This window comes from Gadus chalcogrammus, chromosome 2, assembly GCF_026213295.1.
Source record: "Gadus chalcogrammus isolate NIFS_2021 chromosome 2, NIFS_Gcha_1.0, whole genome shotgun sequence".
NCBI classification, from domain to species: Eukaryota; Metazoa; Chordata; class Actinopteri; order Gadiformes; family Gadidae; genus Gadus; species Gadus chalcogrammus.
In genome coordinates this window covers 17,192,088-17,212,023 of record NC_079413.1, presented here as the reverse complement: position 1 = coordinate 17,212,023, position 19,936 = coordinate 17,192,088, and the positions used below count along the sequence as shown (strand labels likewise).

The 19,936-nt window shown below is 44.0% G+C and overlaps 1 protein-coding gene and 1 long non-coding RNA gene across 2 annotated transcripts; both read left to right on the top strand.

Moving 5' to 3' along the window:
• The first annotated feature begins 312 nt into the window (after positions 1 to 312).
• Positions 313 to 1,491, top strand: LOC130376102 (uncharacterized). The gene is made up of 3 exons (XR_008893944.1): positions 313 to 498; positions 1,237 to 1,313; positions 1,442 to 1,491. It is a non-coding gene; the product is annotated as an uncharacterized LOC130376102 (long non-coding RNA).
• A 2,583-nt stretch (positions 1,492 to 4,074) lies between these two features.
• Positions 4,075 to 8,471, top strand: LOC130376086 (zinc finger MYM-type protein 1-like). The gene is made up of 6 exons (XM_056583311.1): positions 4,075 to 4,148; positions 4,973 to 5,044; positions 5,289 to 5,365; positions 5,574 to 5,654; positions 5,923 to 6,003; positions 6,170 to 8,471. Exons 3-6 carry the CDS (start codon positions 5,294 to 5,296, stop codon positions 8,321 to 8,323), a joined length of 2,388 nt encoding a protein of 795 aa, XP_056439286.1. The 5' UTR covers positions 4,075 to 4,148; positions 4,973 to 5,044; positions 5,289 to 5,293; the 3' UTR covers positions 8,324 to 8,471.
• Positions 8,472 to 19,936: the final 11,465 nt, after the last annotated feature.

Here is a 19,936-nt window from a genome sequence, read left to right as displayed (position 1 = left end):
ATATAACAACAATGACTGATATATAGGCCAAATATATTTCTAAGGCTTATTTTTCACACTCAAAACACAGCGATTTTTTATTTTCTTTCATTCACCTCATTGACAGATGGCACAGGTGTGGAAGGTCGTCGAATTCAAAGATAGGAGCACTACCATAGTGCCAAGCAGCTGGTTGGAGGAGGCAGGGGAGTCATGGAATTGTTTCTGGCCTCCTAGTTCTTACGATCATAACCGCCTCCAGAAGGCAGTCGCGCACCACCTTCCTCCAGGTGCAGCGTGGGACGTGCACGGTGACGTGAGGGTCTTGGTTGCTGTGGTAAGGAAAAATGCTGCATATGAAAACGTTTCTATAAGATTCAACTTGCTAAATTTCACTAATGCATGCCATTCACTTTCAGCAACATATGTTAAGGCAAAGGACTACCTGAAAAAGTCCTTACTGTGTTTAACATCAGACATACAGTCAGAGGCTGAAGACCCTATCAGAAGGAAAAAAAGGTAAAAAAAAAAAAATGTTCTCCTCTCCAGAGGTGAATTGGGCCACACATTCCCGCTATCCATCAGACCCTCCCAACCCTCTAAACCCCTTCCTTGGATAAACGACTCCCTTCAATCGATGCGCTCTAACCTCATGGGCTGCTGAGAGAGAATGGCATAAAACTAACAACCTATCAGATTTCACACAATACCAGTAACTATTATCATCTTTTGCTTACAATGTCACAGCAGCGAAAAATTCTTGTTACAATGACAAGATTCACAATACAACTGACACCCGGAAACTGTTCTCTACTTTCAAATACTAAACCTTTCCCATCTTGCTACAAACCTCACAGCAGACCCTTATGCTTCATTCTTTACTGACAAAGTGGCTGCTAATAGCAGGCAGTTCTCTGAACCATCCACAGGCAACTTATCATCCCTCACTACCTTCGAAAAGCTCCTGAAAACTCAGCTCTTCCTAGAATGACTCTTGTCCTAACACTTTTTAACTTTCAATGCACTCTTCCATCTTTCTATTGCACTTAAACTTCAGACAGTGTTCAGGTGACTAGTGGCACTTTTTGGCACTCTTAGCAAGGTGTTAAAAATAGTGTTGTAGCTTAAATGTTAGTCCTCTTGTTGTAAATCGCTTCAGCTCAAAGCATCTGCTAAATGCATAAATGTATATGTTCTCTGTTAATATTTCTGGTGTTACCCACTGACTGCCATGACTGTCCTTGCTTTGTTCCAAAGGCCAAACTCACGCTACCTGCAGGAGCCAGCTGGAAGAGCCCAGACCACTAGGGGCCCGCCGCAACACTATTTTGAAGGTGCAGACCTTTAGAGTTAAACTGAACAGCAATGAAACATTTTAGAAATTAAAATATAAATATTTCAGAAACGGCTGTTTGACTGCCCATTTAGTCTGAAATTAAACTGGCACTTACTATGCTTCAAGGTGTGGACACTGATGACGAGGCACCACCCCCCACTAAGGAAAACAGCACGACAATCTGTAGATGTAGGGCCAGGTAGGAGGGGCTAAAAAATATGTTGTATGTGTTTACTGGTTAATGCCAGTACAAATGGTACTTTGAAGCACCATTTGAAAAAACACCATGTTTAACACAAATGTTAGAAATACCATTTGGCTCTCTTATTCAGTTTTGAAGTGTTTCATTTTTTTCAGACATCAATAGTGAGTGGCTATTTGGGCCATCGACCACCCAAAGAGATATTCTCTCTCTCTCACACACACACACACACACACACACACACACACACACACACACACACACACACACACACACACACACACACACACACACACACACACACACACACCATAGGCGTAGCGGCCATATACATTGGGGGGTACAAGTCCCCCCCAATGTTCAGATATGCCCAAAATGTCCCCCCCAATAAATCGCTGGGAATAGGGATATAGAAATTCAATATTTCTATGGGTAGAACACTTAGGTTTTCCCTGAAGTACACTCCGTTCCCTCAACGCATCTCTGCACACAGTGCGCGCCGCACACCCGAAATAACTCAATCCGATTCCATCGACAGCTCTTACAGCCAGAGCCGGATTAACCCAAAGGCAAACTAGGCACGTGCCTAGGGCCTGATCGGCGGGGGGGGGCCCAGACAGAAGTAAAAAAAAAAAAAAAATGAGATAGCCAATACAAATGTCCTGCCTACTATTTATTTCAGTGATAATATATCAATATATATTAATTAAGTAAAAATAGTGACGTTGTTTATCTTAACGTTACGTCACATTAAAGGCACCCAGTGCAACTTTCGAGGCTTAAAAATAAACATTCAATTTCTAGTCTTTTTTACACGTAGTAAGTTTCAATAACTCCATACCATTACATACCGACATTCAAGCAGCAAAGATGAGACGTCGTTGTGTGGTGAGAACTGATAGAAAATCGATAACAACAACAATGCCGCCATTTTCTTTATTTTTTGTAACCTACAATAAATAAAGCAGGCTTCCAGTCAATGGAAAAATGGCTTCTCCCCACCGGCGATTGTTGTTGTTTACGATTTTCTATCAGTTCTCACCACACAGCGACGTCTCATCTTTGCTCCTTGAATGTCGATATGTAATGGTATGGAGTTATTGAAACTTACTACGTGTAAAAAAGACTAGAAATTGAATGTTTATTTTTCATTGAATGTTTACATAAAGTTGCACTGGGTGCCTTTAACGCCAATCAGTTAAGTCCGAGAGGAGGTCAGCGGGTCAAGACTAAGCGGGACAATAAAGCTAGCAGGCAGGTCGTTTCTTGTGTAGGCTAACATTCAAGATGCTTTTGGGTGCGGCAAAACATAAAAAGAAAAAAATGAAGAGGAACAAAAGAAGAAACAGCGGGGGGCTTTACAGAAGTTTCTGTCGGGCAGCCGTCCGACAGCTGTGAAGACAGCGGAAGACGCTGTGGCGCCGTCAACATCAGCGCCGTCATTTTCTACGATGAAAAGAGTGAAAACATACCGGAGAGCAATAGTAACAGAAAAAAAACAGAATGCCTTTGCCCTGTTGGCAATTGAGAATAGATTTACAACCTCCCTGGATTTTGAAGACATTATAGAGGACTTTGCCTCATCAAAACTCAGGAGAAAGCATCTGTAAATGTAAGTTTTCCATTTAAAAATCTAAATCTTAATAAGTAAAGTGAATGCATATAAATGAAATGCATAATATAGGGCTATACTTTCTACTATAATGAAATGAAATATGAGGAACAAACCAAGTACCGGTATATTCAAATCTCAAACAGCTGTCTTTCAGCTTATATATACATTTTATTATTTCTCCACAAGATCGTGATGATGCTGTCAAGATGTGTTTCTACTGCAATGGAGGCCTGTGGTGCTGGAAGGCTGAAGATTATCCCTGAGTGGAGCATGCTAAATGAGAGTGTTGGAAAATTGAAGATAGGTGATGCTTGTCCATGAAAATAAACATCTTTACCACTACAGCACACTTTCTCTGACTGCATATTTTATTAGTCTTTGTATATTTGACTACTTATTTAACTTTTCAATTTAATCAACACATTTAATTAAGATTTTCTGCAAAATGCAATAGCTTACTACATTTATCTTTTTTGCTCTGTTTACATAGCAATGCTGACACCGTGACACCTATTGGTGATTTACTGGGACTACTGCCTTAACAATGACACTGGCAATGGATAAGATAAGGATAATTTAATAGCATTTAATAGAGCCGTGTAATAACGTATAAATAATAAAAATCAAAAAATAGTCTGATAGACTGTTTAATATACAACACATGACTTATTTTGGCGTACAAATAACCAACTTGTAACCAAAGACTACGCTATGTAAAATGTGAATTAACTTTTATTAGTAACTTTGGTAAGTGTTAGGGTTAGGTTAGGTTATCGATGGAGGGGGGCCCAAAAAATACAGTCTGCCTAGTGTAGTCCATTTATTTAATCCGGCTCTGTTTACAGCCAATGGGAATATGGCTGTTCGGGCTAGCTAGCCAATGGGATAGATCCATGATTTGATTCGGCCCCCCACGTGCGGCTCGGTGACGGTGACTTGTCACTCGATTGCATTGGTCATCTACCGTCTCTCTCTTACATGACCACGGATTCAAAAACGTCAACACAGTCACACAGGTAAGTTATGAAGCTTTTGATAGTTCTCTCAAATTTTGTGGGTTGTTGTCGCTTCTCTAGAGAGCAGCATCATTAGCTATGTGTTACCTTGGGTGTCTTGAAAGGCGCCTCTAAATTAAATGTATTATTATTATTATTATTATTACCTATGTGTTAGCTATGTAATAAACCAGCTAGATGACGTTGGCCCCGGCCCCATTCCGTAATTCCAACTCCTCATAATGCCGACGTCTCAATGTTCCCCATTAGATCTAAATGCATGGGCAGTTTGGTTTTAAATGCGCTGGGGACAGAGATGCATTCGGAAGTGCATTTTCAGAAGTGCTGGGTACAATGAAGATGCACTCGTTTTTCTCTCTTTAGAGCAGTTAATGAAAGGTTCTGAAAGACGGCATAGCCATGTAGCTAATACTAAGGAACAAAATGTATACAAAATCTGTCTGGCACGTTTTATGAAGAAAACGTTTCCAAAAAGTATCGGACACATGACCCACTATGTTCTGCTCCATGTATCCAATGTTGACAACGTGACATGATATGGCTAAGCTACCAACATAAACAAGAGGAGCTAGGAAAGGAAATTAACTGCGTGTTCAAGTTCAGAAGGGGCGAAAGTGTGGCTAGTGCTATACACACACAGCACTACAAAAGTCGTCAAGATTGTATTTGGTGCTGCTTAGTGTGTGAGAGAGAGCGAGAGAGACAGAGAGAGAGGCCTGATTCACAAATTAACAAGTGCCAGTGACAGTAAAGGTGTTAGCAAACTGTAACAAATATGCATTGGCAACCTTTGCTGGTTTAAGTGAATTCACCATCCTCTTTAGGGTAACTAGGCTTGGCGGTGTGGAGAGCGAAAGAGAGGAGAAGAGCAAGGGATTGGGAGTAGGAGAAGGGAGGTAAGGATGATAGTAGAATCTCATGTTAGCCAGGCCTGCCTCAAAATTGGCTCTGTGTCGCACACACGCACTTGTGTATGTCACCATGGGTAAATATTTCACATGCACTGTAGGCCTACGAAGTGCACACCCATTCTCAGCACTCCATTTGAGGAACTATCAATGTTGTACATTGTAACAACAAGCATGCGTGAAGTTTTAACTTGTCTCTCATGATGTTGGTGCTGCTTGTGTTATTTCACAGTCGTCATGAGCAAGAGAAAGAAAGAGGGTTGCAGAGACATTCGGCAATGTTTTGCCTCATCTCAGAAAAAAAGCAAAGTAAGTAAAGAGGGGTGAGAAAATGAGAAGTGTTAACCAATCAGTTGTAACAGTACAGTAAGGTTAATAAACTACAAATAACTAGCCAGTGTTTCTCATAGAAATATTGTCATTCAGATCAAAAGTGGTTTGCTGACTATCTGAGAAAGGAAAAGTACTTATCTGATAATATTTCTTCCCTGTGGCATGTTCACTTTGGTGTGTTCAGAATAAAGAGGTTGAAGCACAGAGAGAGCAAGAACGTTTGGAGGATGAAAGTAGTGTGTGTCCATCTGTTAGTGACATAGAGGTGAGTAACCTAAGAGAGCAGTTCTGGAAATTAGTAGGGCCTTGGCTTTTCCTATATTCAATGCAATTTGTAAGTTACTTTGGATAAAAGCGTCTGCAAAATGATTGTCAAAGAGTAAATATTAATGGTTTAAACCGAATTGTGACATTAGAGCAGAATCCTGTTGGCAGTGGCACTGATGTCTATAGTGTGTTTCAGTAGTCTACTGGTAAATAGTTTGCTGATATCTGTGATATTATTCCTTCCATGTTTCCTCTGGTGTGTTCAGAGTAGAGCTAGTGAGCCAGCGGGAGAGACAGAAAGTTTGGAGGATGAAAGCAATCTTTGTCAATCTAGTGGTGGCATAGAGGTGAGTCGCCTAAGAGAGGAGTAAATATAAAAGGTTAAGACCGAATCATGACATTCAAGCAGAATCCTGTTCTGCTTGAATGTATATACAAATGTATACAGTGTAGGGTTGTCAAAAAAATTTAATCTTAATTTAATCTATTCCACGTTCGTTCTGGTGTGTTTAGAGTGGAGCAAGTGAGGCAGAGGAAGAGAGAGAACATCTTGAGGATGGAAACATAGGAGAGAAAGCAGAGCAGCTGGGACTACACCCAAATCAGCCAGATGTCAGGGTCATACCAACTCAAATACTGCCAAACAAAACACTCCACTTTCAGGAGAAGTGGTTCAGAATGTATACCTGGCTCCACTACTGCCAACTCCGAAAAGGCATTCTTTGTTTTTATTGTGCAAAATACTTCATGGCACAAAATTCAAGGCTGGCATCCAAAGCAGACCCTATGTTTATCAAAAGAGGCTTTACTAATTGGAGAAAGGCAGTAGAGAAATTCAGTGCACACCAAAACAGCCAATGTCATAAATTAGCTATGATGACAAGAATCCATGAGGCAAAGCCTGTAAATGTTCAACTTGAAAGACAGATTGAAAGACAGCAGCAAGAAGCGAGAAGAAATCTAATGAAAATAGTTGAGGGTGTCAAGTTTTCGGGGCGGCAAGGTATTGCCTTTCGAGGCCATGAGAAGGAGAGTGGCAACTTCAGTCAGCTTATGAAGTACAAGGCAAAGGGGGATGCAGAGCTGACCACCTGGCTAGATGGTCACATCGACTTCACCAGTCCCCAGATACAGAACGAACTGTTGAAGCTGATGGCCAATACAATCGTCAAAGAAATAGCGGCTGAAGTAATGTCAAGCGCAGTGGTCCAGTTTGCACTTATCATTGATGGCACCCAGGATATATCAGGAGCTGAGCAGGAGTCAATATGTATCCGCTTTGTTGATAAAGATCTCCAGCCAAAGGAAGAGTTCCTGGGACTCTACCAAGTCTCATCAACAACTGGGCAAAACATAGCCAATATGGCATGTGATGTCATGACACGCCTAAACCTTCCTCTCAGTCAACTCAGAGGACAAACGTATGACGGTGCCGCCAACATGTCTGGACATTTGCAGGGAGTGCAAGCCATCTTGAAAAAGCAACAACCACTGGCTCTGTACTGTCACTGCGGTGCACACTGCGTGAACTTAATAACGCAGGCTGTCTGTGTAGCTAGTGTTCTTGTCAGGGATTCAATGGGTCTGGTCCATGAATTGGGAGGCTTCTTCAATCAGTCGGGCAAGTTCAAGTTGATTTTCCAGGACATCGCAAAATCAGAGCATGATGGAAGATTCACCAACATAAAGCCTCTTTGCCCCACCAGGTGGACTGTTCGCACCCATGCCATCCGCTCAGTTCTCAGACAGTACGAGTCTGTGCTCACAGCCCTTGAAGAAATGGCATCATGCAGCTCGGCTGAAACTTCAGCTAAGGCCAGTGGTCTCCATGGAGCATTTCTGAAAGGGAGCACCCTGCTCGGCCTTGTAATGGCCGAAGACCTGACGGGGGATTTGGAGTGCCTGAACACCTCACTGCAGTGTAGGAAACAGACCATTTCAGGCATGTTAGGGGCTGTGGACCATGCCAAAACAAGCATGCAGCACAAGCGAACAGAGGAGACCTTTGATGTGTTGTTCGCAAACGCACAGGCGATGGCAACAAAGTTTGACCTACAACCCATACAGATGCCTCATGTTCGCAGACCTCCAAATCGTTACACCGGTCAGGCTGCAGCTCATACCCATCCTGATGCCCAGTCATTCTACAGAGCCCAATTTTACACTGCACTTGACACAGCAAATTCACAATTCACCAAAAGATTTGCCCAAGCAGGATTCCTAAAACTTCAGGAGCTTGAGAATGTGCTTTTAAGTGGAGAAGTGGAAAATATAGTGAATGAGTACCCTGAATTTAACTTGGATCATCTTCGGGTGCAGCTAGCCATGTTCAGGGCTAGTTATATATACGGAACCTGCTCAGATGTGGCTAGCATTATCCGCGACATGGTGCCAGAGGTGAGGGGACTCTTTGGGCAGGTGGAGACTTTAGTAAGGCTGCTGCTGGTCGTCCCTGCTTCCTCTGCAGAGGCTGAGAGGAGTTTTAGTGCCCTAAGGAGGCTGAAGACATGGCTTAGAGCATCAATGACTCAGACACGACTGAACAGTGTGGCCGTATGTCATGTGCACCAGAAGCATCTGGACAGACTGGACCTTGAAGAAATATGCGATTCCTTTATCGCTGTCAATGCTAGGCGCAAAAAGACCTTCGGCACACAGCAACCGTAATCCCCGTTACAGAGGCTCTGTTATATGGCTGTTATATGTTGAGCGCAGTCAAGTTACCTCTAATAGGCCTGAAAGAAATAATTCTCAGTTGCAGCTTCAAATTAAAAGCATTTAACTTACTAAAAATGTGTTTACTTATTATTTTTAAACAGTCATAGCCACAGCTGTGGTGCTGTGTGTTCTCCCTCAATGTCCGCCACAGGCTGAGCCAGCAGTTGCGATCGTAATTTCCGGTTAGTGCACCATGGAGTATTCGATTTGGAACAACACTGACATCTGAAAATTAGTGCACTTAGTGAGTGCGGATGGTGTACTACGTTTAAGTGTACTCATTGAAGTATGGATATTGGAACACAGCACTGGTCTGCATCTACTCATCAGCTTCTCTTGAAATACATCCGGTTTCCTTGTTGTCAGCGGTGGATCATGCTTCAATTTCAGTGGTAGGCATGTGTACCTGGCTCCCGTATATCTAACACCTGATAGTAGTTTTTCTCCCCAGTTGTATTTCTCACTCCTTGTTTCTTTCTGCCTGTAGTGCTCTCTGGATCTCCACTTCCAGCCTGCCTGCTTCACTCTCCAGCCTGGAGCTCCCCCACTCACCGCCAGCCGTTGCTTCATCCCTAATCAACTTATTTTGTTAGGGTAAAGGTACCCATTAAGCCTATTCCTCTACTATCTTAGGACTGGTGCTGTGATTTCTTCTTTTTGTAGTAATTATCTTCCTGCGATCAAATTAGCTTAATCTATTATACTAAAATAAATGTAGTACTTTGGACAATGTATAATCTTGATGGATATAATCCCATGTAATCAAGTCTTAAAATGAACTGCCTGACATTTCATTACAGTGAGAATTGGTCTGACAACATGGATTTCCTATTGAAAAACATGAGGTGGGCTTTAATGGAACATGGTCAGCTTAAATGGTTCCATAGTGACTTCTGGTGAAAAAGGAGGATTCATTACCTTCAAATGAAATAAATTTATATAAAAGTTTGCATGGAGCCTAAATAACCTGTATCTATCTATAACTAATCAGAAAACATTTGGGTTATGTCCTTGACATGTCTAATTCTTTAACAGTGCATCATTCAATACGGCTAATGGTTTCACCATGCGATTAGCTCAGTGCGCTCTTTCATGAAACTCATCTATGTACTTATTAAACAAGTGGTTGAAAATATCAGAAAATCTATGTTTTCTGAGGGGTAACAAAAGTTTTGGGGTGACTTTTATTTAGGTCCATGAGATTGATGCACCTGGGTGGGTTTTACTCAACATTGGCAAATGTGATGGTTATGCAATAAAAAATGTAATGGAAGTAAGAACTGGCTGGATTTTGTGTCCTTGTTGTGATGGTGCAGGTGTTTGTCTGTGTGTGTTTTGTTAAAAAGACAAAATATCAATGAATAAAGTGTGGGAAAAAAGAACTGACTGGATTGGTTGAAATGTTGAGGAGCACAAAATGTTATATTTAATTTAAAAAGTAAAGGAAAACAGAGCTCTGAAGTATATGTGTGTCAACCTTTTCCTAATTTCAAGTCTTCCACACTCCCAGACTGCTTGGTCACATCCAGTATTAAAGTGTTTTAAACATCCATCCCTAAAAAGGTCTTCAAAATGAGGTGTTAGGTATTGAGATTTTCCTCTCAGAGTGCACCAGATTAATGCATGTTCAAAATCAGGCATTTGTCCCCCCCAATGTTGAAACCATGGCTACACCTCTGACACACACACACACACACACACACACACACACACACACACACACACACACACACACACACACACACACACACACACACACACACACACCTGTTGTTGGCATCCCAGGACCAAGCCAAACTTCCTCGATATCAGGCGAACTGATGGTTGAACAAGTAAAACTTCAAATATTTTAACTTACACACAATAACATGATATATATATTTTATTAATCCAGCTCAATCAAATGGCAGCCAGAGACTTGAGCTACTACATCTAGGTAAGTGTTGGCGTCAGTAGAAAACCTAATTTCAACATGTATTGATTGAACATGTATTTGTATTAATTTCTTACAAGGTAAATCTTACAAACTCTTCCTTAAATACACTACTTTGAAAAAAATATATAATCATTGGCACTTGACACTAATCAATGACTTTTGAATATAGATACAGTCCAACCAAGCCACCAGCTATTGCATGGTAAGTCGAGGAGACAAACATTCTAACCATTGTTTATCATTATCATACACATTATAATTAAGATGAAATGGGAAAGTACACCAAACCCCAGAAAACATTTCTAATAAGTAACTTACATGAACAGATATATGGGAATATCTAAAGTCGTGGAGCTGCTTTCCAAAGTGCTGGAAGAAAATAAATTGATGAAAGCGGAAATTACCAACCTGGGGAGTGAAGTGAGGGCGCTTAGGAGAGAGATGGTGAGGCCGGTAGCACCAGAAGCTGCCGCTTCGTCCATCAAGCTGCCTCTGAGGACAATGGAGGAGTTTCAATTAGCAGAGGCTGTTATGAGAGAAACCCCCTGCGAAAAACAAAAGATGGTAGGTACAAATCTGCACTACCCAAAAGCTAGTCAAAGTATATGTGTAAATTAATAAAACCATACCTCTTCTTTCCAGCCATCCACTACATCACTCAGTATTTGTAGGAAGTATCTTTCAAAACAAAATTAACGCATTACTCATTATGTGAAACAGTGAGGAGTTCACCTAACCTAAATTGGTACATACAGTATCTCACAAAACCCTATGCCATTTTTTCAAATGTTTTAATGTATCTTCTCATGGGATAACTCCATATACATGAAACTTTGATGTAACTTAAAGAAGTCATTGTAGAGTTTGTAGATTACGATAGATTTATTGTCACTATGGGCGCAATGGTCATGTTCATAATTAAGTGTACTCAGTTATGTGGCCAGCTGTTTAGTTGTTAATGGATGTGTTTTTAGTCATATTCTGAGGAAAATAAATCTATAGTTCTCTACAATATGTATAATGACTAGTTTAACTTATAATAAAGTTTCATGCCAAGGGTTATCCTATGAAAAGAAACAATAAAATATTTGCAAAAATGGGAGGGGTGTAGGCCTATTCACTTTTGGGAGATATTGTAATTATACATGTTATAATTATCAATGTTTCACTTGTTTGTTGGTTTATTATGTCTTGTCAGATCTTAACATTCAGTCTAATTGGAGGGCACACTGCAGAAGAGGCTGTAATGGTGCGGCCACACCAGACGCGTATCTCGTGTAATTTTTACGCGAGATACGCGCGTAAAATGTTGCTTGACCATTTTGTGTCAAAAATGGTCACATACGCGCAATACGCGCCATACGCGCATACGTCACTCGCCTAGATGAGTCCAATGTCCATGCAAGTGAACGGAGCGTTCCCTCTTCGTCATAACTATCAAACCAAATGTTATGTTATGTTACTATTTCCACCCAGAATAAAGAAAGTTGTCGGCCGTGGCTGTGTGTGTGTGTGTGTGTGTGTCTTGCCCCAGGATGAGGCTCCCCACGGTAAAGGCTCCAACACTTGTGTGTGTGTGTGTGTGTGTGTGTGTGTGTGTGTGTGTGTGTGTGTGTGTGTGTGTGTGTGTGTGTGTGTGTGTGTGTGTGTGTGTGTGTGTGTGTGTGTGTTGCCCCAGGATAAGCTGCGCTGGAGTCCGAGGTAGGAAACCCAAACGCCGCCGTGTTTGGGTGATAGAGTTTAGATCGGGTTAGATTAAATAATCTCGGATATAAATAACAATAATCGGGTTAAATAACTTCACATGGTGTGTCTGGTGTGTTTCCAGCATTCGTAGTGTTGATCAGCAGATATATAGTCCGCCAAGACGTTGAGGTTGCTTAAGGCTGATTTATGCTCAGTTACGTAAGCGTAAGCGCAAGCGCAAGAGGCCCTTGCGCGCCCTTGCGCACCCCTTGCGCGACTTCTCACGTCTTGCGTGCGTCGGGCGATTTTTCTAGACTTGCGTCATTTTTTACGTAAGCTTTTACGCGAGCCGCGCAGCCTGCAAGGCTGTGATTGGTCTGCTCGTCTGGTTACTACTTCCTGTCTGGAGTATCACATTTCCTGTTTTCATACCGCCACCTACCACACGATCTGGCACATAATTATGCGAACCCTTTATGCGAACCCTTCCACAGGGGCAAAGTGCTATTTTGATGCGCGACATCAAACAGCTGATGCGGGATTGTGAGCCATTTTAATGATCTTGTCACCCGATATTCGTTCTATTAGGCCTACTGGCCTTATTTGTTTTAGTGTTAGCCTATTTGAATTAATTACGTAATGTTTTGTGTTCACGTTCTATGTGAAACATAAGTGTTCATGTTCTGTGTGAAACATAAGTTCAGTAGCCTCTTTGAGTGAATGAAATTTGAAAGCGTGAGTGTGTAGTGAATGAAAAATGTGTGCGTGTATGGTGGGACTATTTTCTGTATTTGATAAATAAACCCCTTTTCTCTAATAATGCTGCCTACCATATCATTTATGTGGACATTATGCGCTATAGCTTAAAGCCTTTGGCTATAGGCCTACACTTAAATAATTCATTCATCTGTCAAGGCAGTAGCTGTTGTATAAACATTTTATATGGATATGAATTAATGAGTTTGACGTAAACCAAATTAGGTAGGCTAACTTGTGTAACATGATAACTAATGAATCAAAAGTCATGCTTCCAAGTGACCAATGTATATATATTTATTGGTCAGTGCGCATACCCAATCGTAGCACATTGTAGGCTACTGGTGGGGAAACACGCCAGCATCTGACAAAACATAATCTGCCAGCTGCTCCCTGACAAGGGCCGGTTTTGGTGAGAGTCGGGAAGATATCGGATGACTCGCGAAAGGAGATCATCAAACTTTGGCACATAAACAAACCAACGACTCCCACAGACAAAGACGTCATTCTCGAGGTCGTCTTCAACGAAAAACTTTACTCCACATATTACTCCACCTACTGTTCTGGCGGTAAATTGCTTGGCAACACGCGCAACCTAAAAGGGAGCATGAATTGCTTTGAGTAAATTTTGCGCAACAACGTAACACCAACGCTGAAGCATGCAGCCGCCTTTAGTAACAAGAGACTCTGTCCATGCAAGTGAACGGAGCGTTCCCTCTTCGTCATAACTATCAAACCAAACATCCTTCACATTCACCGAGCGAACATTATGAAAGTAAAATGCACATTTCTCGCTAGAAATGTTTCCATAAAAGCATTTAATGGCGTAACTATGTTACTATTTCCACACAGAATAAAGAAAGATGTCGGCCGTATGCTTCTGTCCAAGCTCACTACTCTCTGCCAGTGACGTCGGGTCAAGCTCAACGCTGATTGGGCAACGCGGCTAATCGTCAGACGCGTATCTCGCGTACTTCGCGTAAAAAGTTAAATTTTTTAACTCTTGAAATGTACGCGATATACGCGCGTATAGCGCGTATTGCGCGTAAATATACGCGCCACATACGCGCTATACGCGCGTACAATGTTGCTTATACGTATAACGCGTGAAACGCGTAATACGCGTATTAAACCAATGGTTCCCTATGGAAAAAATGGCGATTTTAGACGCGAAGTACGCGAGATACGCGTCTGGTGTGGCCGCACCTTAAGAAGGATGTTGCAGAGTGGCCTAACCAATAACCTGGCGTGTCGCTTCAACTGGGCAGGGAAAGGCTTCAAGGAAGCCTTTAAAAGCACTGTCCTTAGTGATGTACTGTTCGGTATGTTTGTCAAAACTCAGTCACACCACACAAGCATTAGACACAGATACCACTGATTAAAATAAATGCTTTTAAAACAGCAAGTCGATTTTTTAATATGCACTATGGGTAGTCTTCTGAGCTATGCTTATTTCATGTAAAATCAGAAAAAGTCAATTTATAGGCTACTATGCGATCTCAGTTTTGTGTCCAGATGCAGCAATGCTTTTAACACTGACAATATTCTGCACTGCACTCTTGGACTATCCGTCAGCACTAGAACACTTTAGTTTGACGTTATTTTACTTTTAGCTATCTTGCACCGAAAGCCTACATTCACATAAGAATGTAACAACGCGCTACTCCGCTAGCCTTGGCTACTCGTGGTATGTCGGGCTACGGGCATGCATGCCCGTAGCCTACCAATTTAACCCTGCATGCATGCATTCTGTAATCAAAGAAGTAACGGGGATGGAGTCGATGTGGTAACCCATAGTGCAGTAAAATGAGACCGAGAGGACAGTGAAACCACTGCACTGCGCACCAGCGTTAAGGGTCTGTGGTTAGGAAACAAATTGCTGACTTTTTGCCTGGTGCACTATGCAAAAAATGGCCATGGTGGCCATGGCCATGTTACAGCTTACCGTCGCAATGTTGGTAATTCTTGACCGGGTTTCTTTTTTTCTTTCTTTCTTTCTTTCTTTCAGCTGCACTCCAAAAACAGCTGCCAGGGACCACCCATGTTGTTTTTTCAGGGACACTGAAGAAGTGGCTTAAATATGCACCGGAGAGAGAGGGAGGTGGAGGGAGGCGAACAAATGAACGCGATCAGGTAGGCCTATGTACGCTTGTTCCACACACCATGCGTCCTTCGACGGATGAGCGTCGCGAGTGCGACTCTGAACCATGGATGGACAGGTCTGAACGGACGGACCCAAAATGCATTTCGAGAGCGCAATGCTATGGAGCCAGTTTCCTGCCATAATTCCAACCTGAAAAAAAAAGTTTCAAAGGCTTATAAATTCAAACTAAAATTCAAACATCTGTAAACATGATTTTGTGTTCTATTTTATCTTCATCATTTTCACCAACACATTTTCAAAGTTCTAACAATATCACCAGCGCATTTGCAGAGTTTCAAATCTGGCACTGTTCGAACAGTGTATTTCATTGTTTCCCGGTTTTGAAACCTTGTAAATGGGAACAGGTGTTAAAAACATGTAAAGGTGTACGTTTACGCCATTGCAATGTCTTTTTTCAGAACTGACTTTTCAGAGATTTGACCATGCAGGCGCAAGCTTTGAGTCACGTGAATATTGGCAGCGTTCTGTCGCGCATTCGTTTTGAAACGACAGTCTGAAGAAAAATAAAACGTTCCTGGGGGCGGGACCATTTAGCTCTAAACCTATTGGTTGCTCTCGGCTGACGTACATTCCAATCACATGTGCCGATCACCGGCCTGTGCGTGATTGACAATGCTCTGCCAATGACAAGAATGTGATTGGAATGTACGTCAGTACATTCCAAGCGGTCAGAAAACTATCATACCGTCGCAGTCCACCGCCCAGACTCCCCCATCCGCGCCAACACCCGCATGGGGAGGGACGAAGGATGTACATGTGCCGTTCACCGGCCTGTGCGTGATTGACAGTGCTCTGCCGATGACAAGAATGTGATTGGAATGTACGTCAGCCGAGAGCAACCAATAGGTTTAGAGCTAAATGGTCCCGCCCCCAGGAACGTTTTTTTTTCTTCAGACTTTTGACTGTCAGGAGTTTCAAAACAAATGCGCGACAGAACACTGCCAATATTCACGTGACTCAAAGCTTGCGCCTGTGTGGTCGAATCTCTGAAAAGTCAGTGCTGAGAAGTCACTTCTGAAAAAATACATTGCAATGGTGTAAACGTACACCTTTACAAGTTTTTAAAAATAAATATTCAACCTTTCAAAACTTATTTCACCTGTTTGCAGAATCCCATTTACAAGGTTTCAAAACCGGGAAACAATGAAATACACTGTTAGAACAGTGCCAGATTTTAAACTCTGCAAATGCGCTGGTGATATTGTTTGAACTTTGAAAACATGTTGAATTTTTTTCAGGTTATAATGTATTTTTTCAGTGTTGCAAAACCTTTTTTACAAGGTGTTGAGTTTTCAAACCCAGACTTACAAGCCTTTGAAACTTTTCTTTTCAGGTTTGAATTATGGCAGGAAACTGGCTCCATACAATGCAAGTCACGGGCGCATGGCGTAGTTTGAAACAAACCTCATTCAGTCGTATTGCTGGACTCATTTTGTATACCGCTTATGTTAATATTCCTCTATTTATTTTCAGGCGCCGCAGGATCCTCGACCATGAATGAATGTGTGTGTGTAAATAATAATTATATTCGTTAGAATAAGTAGGGTTAATTGGGTTTGGGTTGTTCGTGTTCGGTTATCACGTTGTGTTGTTCATTATTGTCGCCACCGTTGTTGTGTCATGTTTGTTTGTTGGGTGCTCTATGTGAGAGGATTTTAATAAAAGTAGTCTGCGTCGAGGGGTGTACGGGGCGCAGAACTACAGTTAAATAAAGCCTGACTGTGCGTTTCTTGGCCGCCGCTACAATATGTTTGACAACAATAGCCTATGTTCTGTGTATTCATATATTTATTAGAGCCTTGAAGGAGATTCAGTAGCCTTAAAATCCTAATTTAATTGTAGAGTCATATCATGATGTCCTTTAAATAAATCAGTGAGTGAAGAACCAACATCGACCACAATATTCGACCATAATCATTAGTTGAATAAAGGTTGAAAAGGGATTGACGTGCCGTCGTCGGTCGCCTTCCATTCAACGTTGAATCGACCTGGAACAGTATGAGCAAACTGCCGTTGAATCGACCAAAATTCGACCATAATCGTTGAATAAAGGTTGAAAAGGGATCGACGCGCCGTCGTCGTTCGCCTCCCATTCAACGTTGAATCGACGGTGGACAGTATGAGCAAACTGACGTTGAATCGACGCCCGGTCTCAACGCTGATTCAACATGTTTTGGTTGAAAATGCGGAGGTTGATTCACCGTTGATTCAGGCCAGTGTTGAGATATAATCTCTCCACCTAGTCCTGGGTCTTCCCCGAGGTCTCCTCCCCACTGGACGTGCCTGAAACACCTCCCAAGGAAGGCGCCCAGTGGGCATCCTTACCAGATGCCCGAACCACCTCAGCTGACTCCTTTCTAAGTAAAGGAGCAGCGGCTCTAATCCGAGTCCCTCACGGATGGCTGGGCTTCTCACCCTATCCCTAAGGGAGACGCCAGCCACCCTTCTGAGAAAACTCATCTCGGCCGCTTGTACCCGCGATCTCATCCTTTCGGTCATCACCCAGCCCTCATGACCATAGGTGAGGATAGGAACGAAGATCGACCGGTAGATCGAAAGCTTTGCCTTGCGGCTCAGCTCTCTTTTCGTTACAACGGTGCGGTAAAGCGAACGCAATACCGCCCCCGCTGCTCCGATTCTCCGGCCAATCTCACGCTCCATAGTACCCTCACTCGCGAACAAGACCCCGAGGTACTTGAACTCCTTCACTTGGGCTAAGGACTCATTTCCTACCCGGAGTAAGCAATCCACCGGTTTCCTGCTAAGAGTCATGGCCTCAGATTTAGCGGTGCTGATCCTCATCCCAGCCGCTTCACACTCGGCCGCCAGCCGATCCACTGAGTGCTGAAGGTCACAGGCCGATGATCCAATGAGGACCACATCATCTGCAAAAAGCAGTGACGAGATCCTCAGACCACCGAACTGCAACCCCTCCCCACCACGACTACGCCTCGATATCCTGTCCATGTATATCACAAACAGGATTGGTGACAAGGCGCAGCCCTGGCGGAGACCAGCACCCACTGAGAACGAAACTGACTGGCTGCCGAGAACACGAACACAGCTCTCGCTTTGGGAGTACAAAGATTGGATGGCCCTGAGGATAGACCCCCTTACCCCATACTCCCGCAGCACCTCCCACAGTTTCTCCCGGGGGACCCGGTCATAAGCCTTCTCCAGATCCACAAAACACATGTAGACCGGATGGGCATACTCCCAGGCCCCCTCCAGGATCCTTGCGAGAGTGAAGAGCTGGTCCGTAGTTCCACGTCCGGGGCGAAAACCGCATTGTTCCTCTTCAATCTGAGGTTCGACGATCGGCCGAACCCTCCTTTCCAGCACCTTGGAGTAGACTTTACCAGGGAGGCTGAGAAGTGTGATACCCCGGTAATTGGCACACACTCTCTGGTCCCCCTTTTTGAACAGGGGAACCACCACCCCGGTTTGCCACTCCTTTGGCACTGTACCCGACTCCCACGCGATGTTGAATAGGCGTGTCAACCATGACAGCCCCTCAACACCCAGAGCCTTTAGCATTTCTGGCTGGATCTCATCAATCCCTGGGGCTTTGCCACTGCGGAGATGTTTGACTACCTCAGTGACCTCCACCAGGGAAATTGACGACGAAACACCATCAACCTCGAGCTCTGCCTCCAACATAGAGGGCGTGTTATTCGGATTCAGGAGTTCCTCAAAGTGTTCCTTCCAACGTCCGACGACCTCCTCAGTTGAGGTCAACAGAGTCCCATCCTTACTGTACACAGCTTGGATGGTTCCCCGTTTCCCCCTCCTGAGGTGCCGGATAGTCTTCCAGAAACACTTTGGTGCCGACCGAAAGTCCTTCTCCATGGCCTCTCCGAACTTCTCCCACACCCGCTGCTTAGCCTCCGACAAGGCAGCCGCTGCAGCCCTTCGAGCCTGTCGGTACCCTGCAACCGAGTCAGGAGTCCTCCAGGATATCATATCCCGGAAGGCCTCCTTCTTCAGTCGGACGGCTTCCCTGACCACCGGTGTCCACCACGGTACGGTGTCCGAGGGTTACCGCCCCTTGAGGAGCCTAAGACCCTGAGGCCACAGCTAGGCTGTACCTAGGACGGGGGCCTCCTCCAGACGTTCCCAGTTCACCCGCACTACTCGTTTGGGCTTACCAGGTCTATCCGGAAATTTCCCCCATTCCCTGATCCAACTCACAACCAGATGGTGGTCGGTTGACAGTTCCGCCCCTCTCTTTACCCGAGTGTCCAAAACATGCGGCCTCAGATCAGATGACACGATCACGAAATCGATCATCGATCTTCGGCCTAGGGTGCTCTGGTACCAGGTACACTTATGAGCACCCTTATGTTCGAACATGGTGTTTGTTATGGATAATCCATGACTAGCACAGAAGTCCAATAACAAACGGCCGCTCGGGTTTAGATCAGGGAGGCCGTTCCTCCCCACCACGCCTCTCCAGGTGTCTCCATCGTTGCCCACGTGGGCGTTGAAGTCTCCCAGCAGAACTACGGAGTCCCCTACTGGAGCCCCATACAGGACTCCATTCAGGGTCTCCAAGAAGGCCGAGTACTCTGAGCTGCTGTTTGGTGCATACGCCCAAACAACAGTCAGAGTTTTCCCCCCTACAACCCTTAGGCGCAGGGAGGCGACCCTCTCGTCTACCGGGGTAAACTCCAACACCGCGGCGCTCAGCCGGGGATTTATGAGTATCCCCACGCCCTCGGCAACTCCGGAGAAGAATAGAGTCCAACCCTTATCCAGGAGTACGGTACCAGAGCTGAGACTGTGCGTGGAGGTAAGCCCCACCAGATCTAACTGATAGCGCTCCACCTCCCTCACAAGCTCTGGTTCCTTTCCCCACAGCGAGGTGACGTTCCACGTCCCCAGAGCCAGCTTCTGCCGCCCGGGTCTGGTCCGTCGAGACCCCTGACCTTCGCTGCCACCCATGTGGCTGCGCACCCGACCCCAACGGGTCTTCCCACAGGTGGTGGGCCCATGGGATGAAGAGAGGGGGGGTGCCACG